This window comes from Cornus florida, unplaced genomic scaffold, assembly GCF_030987335.1.
Source record: "Cornus florida cultivar Cherokee Brave unplaced genomic scaffold, ASM3098733v1 CherokeeBrave_3.0.0_Hap2_Chr05, whole genome shotgun sequence".
Taxonomy (NCBI): Eukaryota; Viridiplantae; Streptophyta; class Magnoliopsida; order Cornales; family Cornaceae; genus Cornus; species Cornus florida.
In genome coordinates, this window is record NW_026775575.1 from 84,837,743 (window position 1) to 84,842,736 (window position 4,994).

Below are 4,994 nucleotides of genomic sequence, written 5' to 3' on the forward strand. Positions count from 1 at the left end.
TAAAGAACTCGGTCTCTCCAACACAAGCACGTAGTTTTGTGCTTGCACATTTATTGGCCGTTCAATCCGTTGGAATAACGAAAGAGATAGGTAGAGATACCCAGGAAGCCATGCATTATCTGAACCTTATTCCAGGAAACCATCTCCTTAACTCGCCGCCAAAACTTTCACCCAACTTTGGCCAAAACCTAGACTATAAGAGAAGACCTATCTTCGCACATTCTCCATCAACAACCCTTTCTCTCTCTCTAAAAGAACTGTCAAACAATGGCTTACAAGCCTCACTCATTCCTCGCTCTCCTTCTCGTCTTCAACTTCGTGCTTGCCATAGCAGTGCAGGCACGTGACGTCCCGACAAACTCCAAGACCACCGACGAGAAACTACAACCCGAAATGTTCATGCACCATGACGGCAGTGTGCTCATTCCTGGCATTGGCCGTGTCATGCTACCCCCCAAATTCCATCAAGGCTTCAATCCGTTCACCTACAATCCGGTAACTGGCAGCAGCGGAGGGAGTGGCGTCGGCAGCACTGGCTCCGGTGGTGGGACAGGCCGCAGCTACGTTCCAGGCGGGGACGATACGTTTGTTCCCAACCCGGGTGTCGAGGTCCCAATTCCCGGAGGTGGCGGCAACCTTCCTGCACCGGCTAGTCCTTGAGCTTGTTTAGCGTTTCTTCATCGTTTTCGAAGAAATTAGCTTGAACGTGTTATTGTAATGGAGTCTTTCACTACCGCTGTTGGTCAGTCTTTATGATTATATATGCTTGGGCTGTAGAATAATTCTGTTTTTATGAATAAGAGTGGCTTTCTTATATTTTCTTTACTCAATCTTCACACATTATTGGAGGGAAAGCTAAGGACAGTTCAATAATGAATCTAGTAGAAAATTACAGATATATTATTAATAATTGAATGGATTATTTTGCTTTGATCACATACATATATTTAGAATAAAAAAACACTTGATACCATAAATAAACTAAAAACATTAATAAACCTAATAGCTGAAGAAACCCATGAGAATAAGAATCAACTCAAAACATTTACACATATATATGTATTCCTGCTTACATTTAGTGCATTAAAATTTTTATTTTGGTTTCATGGTACGAAATGAATGAACCTGACCTGCATAGGTGGACACCAGCATTATTTGCATCTATACAGAATATCTTAAGTGGGGCCGGCATTGATCAATTTGATCTTCTGGTTAAATAGTGGTACTTCGTTAACCACGTATTTACAAAATAAAAAATAAATAAAATAAATAAAAAAGTGTAGATTCAGTGTGAACATATCATTTATTGAAGGGTGCAAAGATGTGTGTGCTGGTCAAGAATGTCTGTGAAAGTATATGCAACAGATAATAAATACAGCAACAATTGCATTTCCAGAATATTGTCAACTGATAAACATTGATCTGCAACAACCATATAAAGTTGGAGGTGCACTTTCCAATTTAAAAAAAGTGAAAAAAAGGGTTTGAGATGCAGCAAGGGTTGCAATTTGCAAATGAGTTGAGCCAATTTTTAAGTTTGCAAATGGTTTACAAACTCTGAATGTACACAATTATACGCAAACCGCGTGCATCATTTTAAGTCCAGATCTTACCGTCGTCAACAATTTAGATTACCTGTGCAGACAGGCATGCATCCCTATGTAATTCAAAAATTAACTAAGACATGCCGGTGCTGCTTCTCATTTCTGATTACAAAGCAAGAGTTTTTATAATCCACTTATAACACCATTAACACCCAGATGTTCAGTAAACTAAAATCACTAATTTATTCCGAAACATAATGGAATCTATTGCAAAGTAAATTTGCATAACCTTTCGGAAATATAGATACATATATGTGTGTATATATATATATATTTGATAAATTTAATAGAGACATGTGAAGATAGTTACTTTGCAATAGATGCTTGAACACCTACCAATTTCGTTTCTCAAGTTCCATGAAATCCAAATTGAAGTCGAGATCCATATTCAGATATGCCATCAACCAAGCTAATAAATACACCAGCAACCAGAAGATCTGTCACAACACAAGCTTCATAATTGACATAGTTTGTCCAATATTAAACAAATAATTATGGTAGCAGTATGTTCCACAAAATAAGTTGTTCAAATAATGTCGGAACACATTTAAGAGTCAATCTTCCAGGATTGATTGATTAAATGCATGTCTTACACCCCTAGAAGTCATTTTATCTGCAGAGATTCATGATATAAGCACTTCATTCCCCTTGTCATTTTCTCTATATTCAGAATATAAACTTTTCATTCCCACCCGAAATCGTTTTGCTTAACTTAATTCTGCTTCCAGTCACCATCAGTGTCCATTTCCATCTTAAATACTTGAGCTACTTTTAAAGAGGTGTTAAAGCCCATCCCTTGGGATAACCAAATGCAACCAACCACCAAACAACAAATTCCACCCTAAAAGCATTATCATTTCAGAGAAAATACCAACTAATAAATAAAAACAACTATTCTCATCAAAAGTTCATTCCAAAGCCCTAATATTCCTGCATGGTTTGGAACTTTTGTGAAAAAATTATCAAGAGTTTCTTATATATAGTTGTCATTAGCTGTTGCACTAATAAAAAAGTTCAGGTTAACAAACGTGACGTCACAAGTTCGAGTCCAAGAGTAGTAAACATCTTTCTTAGAAGCAGAAAAAATTTGCATAATGACCATCAGTTACTTCGTATAGATGCTATGACGTTTTTGATTTTCGTCGTTTTTCTTTTTTTCGAAAAAAATTGTTGCCACAAGGGCATTTCCGTCTTATCACGTTTTGCGTACGGGATTGTGGTTGGGTCCAATTGCATATTGTACATTTTTATTTATGTGGATCAAGTGGTATTTGTATGTGGTGCATTAATGTGTATGAGGTGTAAAATGGAGACATAAAGAAAAAAACAAATAATAAAAGAAAATTTTGTGGGGCCCGCCACTAATCCCACATGTGGCTAGAGACCATTTTTTTTAGTCTCTCATTTCTCTCCTCCCGTCCATTTCTCTGTCTTTCTCATTTCCTCTTCATTTTCTTCTCTTTTGGCTTCAATTTTTGATCTTTGATTTCTCACTCCACACTTAGTGATTTTGAGTGCCGTTTGAGGCGAAACGGAGAGCATGGCGAGCTCTACGCATTGATATCAACAATTTCAGCTTTGAGCCTCCCCTTGACCTTTGAAAATTTGAACCCATTTTAAGGGTTTTGCTCTAAATCAAGGTAGGGGCTCTTAATCCACAATTTTCTTACTCCTATGTGAATTACATCTTCTAAATTGTTACAAGACATGCTTATTTGCGCTAGTTGTAGTTTAAAAGTAGTTAGAACATGTGTATGTGGGTATGTGAGAGCTTGTAATTAATGTTTTATGTGGAAAATTTGCCTATGTGATGATTTATATAGGTTCGTTATGCTAGATGTATTGTTGTATAAGAGCATGTTGAAATTTCTTGAGAAATTCTTGTGAAATTATGCCTTGCTTACTTGAATTGAGTTGGTTGTGTAATGATGAGTATATTAGCATGATATAAATGCATCTATGCATTTACGTTGGGCAAGAAATGGAAAGAATTGATTTTGAAATGAAAAAGGGGAGTTTTGGGAAAGTATATTGATGAAAATGTTTTGATAAAACCCGGTCGCTGCGGAGTCACCAACGGGCCGGTAGGTTAATGTAACCTAGAGGGAACTAGGGAGATTGCCCTACCGTGGTTGAGCTATCTGGGCCCCATAATGACGCTGCGGAATCACCAAAGGTTAGGGACAGTAGCCAATCCTTCTCTCGGCGCTGCGGAGTCACCAAAGGGGGTTATATCAACAATTTGGAAAGTGATGGATGAACGGTTTTGAAAATGGAGAGTGACATTGACATGCATTACATTCCATTGCATTATATTGTTAATGTTGAGCTTGGATATGATGTTGTATTTTCCCGATTTTGTATGACCCCGATTCCTATCGCTCTATTCTTTGCTTGGATTCACGGGAACACAAGAGACGTGTTTTAAGTGTCACCTACTGAGCATATTGCTCATCCCATCATATTCTACATTTTTCAGGTCATGGAAAAGAAGTAGCCGATGGTAATCCAACTTAGCCTTAGCTTGGAGTAGAGAAATGCCCTTTTTCATATATTTTGTAAATGAATCTAACTTTGTAAAATATTAACTCAAGGTGTATTATTTTGCAATATGTGATGTATTGAGGTTCATTGTGTATATGGTTATTTGAGAGAATGTAATTAAGTTTTACTCACTCAAAATCAGTTTGTATATTTTAAGTAACGTGTGTTAAATTACGTTAACAACGTGGTTGTTATTATTGCAATGTAGTGTTGAAATGTATTTAAAATTACACGTAAGTGTAGTGGCGTGGGTGGTTGAATTACCAATGTTGGTGTATTTGGGTTATCACTGGACAGTGGGAAAAGACAGTGGGAAAAGAAGTGAGAGTTTCCTAGAACAGGTCGGCGTGTGGCTTCTTAAGTAGACCGGTATCTTCATAGTGTGAGTCATTGTGGCTCACATTGCAAACCAGTCGACGTATGGCTTCTCATACGTCGGCCGGTATCATGTCCCAAACCAGTCGACGTATGTCCCATACGTCGACCGGTATCCATTGTAACACACGTTCCAAACCAGTCGCCGTATGGCGACATACCGGTCGGCAGTGGGTATTTCCACTGTTCATAACCCAAACCAGTAGACGTATAGTGTACATACGTCGACCAGTTTCTGCCATTTAATTAAACTAAATTTTAGTTTCCCAAATTACACCTTGGCACTCAATAAATGTTACACGTATTTATTTTATGGCCCAATAAAGTGCAATAATTATATTTTAACCACCGAAAGGACTATATTACCCCGAACTTTATTTTATTTATTATGTGACCCAAGTCAATGACCAATATACCCTTTTGAGTCTCAAATTATTGAATTGTGCAATTTGCCATTTTGTCCTTTTTGGA

At 37.5% G+C, this 4,994-nt stretch overlaps 1 protein-coding gene across 1 annotated transcript; it reads left to right on the forward strand.

The window, feature by feature from the left end:
- The first annotated feature begins 216 nt into the window (after positions 1-216).
- Positions 217-825, forward strand: LOC132307275 (putative cell wall protein). The gene has a single exon (XM_059804991.1). The coding sequence runs from the start codon at positions 268-270 to the stop codon at positions 658-660; it is 393 nt and encodes a 130-aa protein (XP_059660974.1). The 5' UTR covers positions 217-267; the 3' UTR covers positions 661-825.
- Positions 826-4,994: the final 4,169 nt, after the last annotated feature.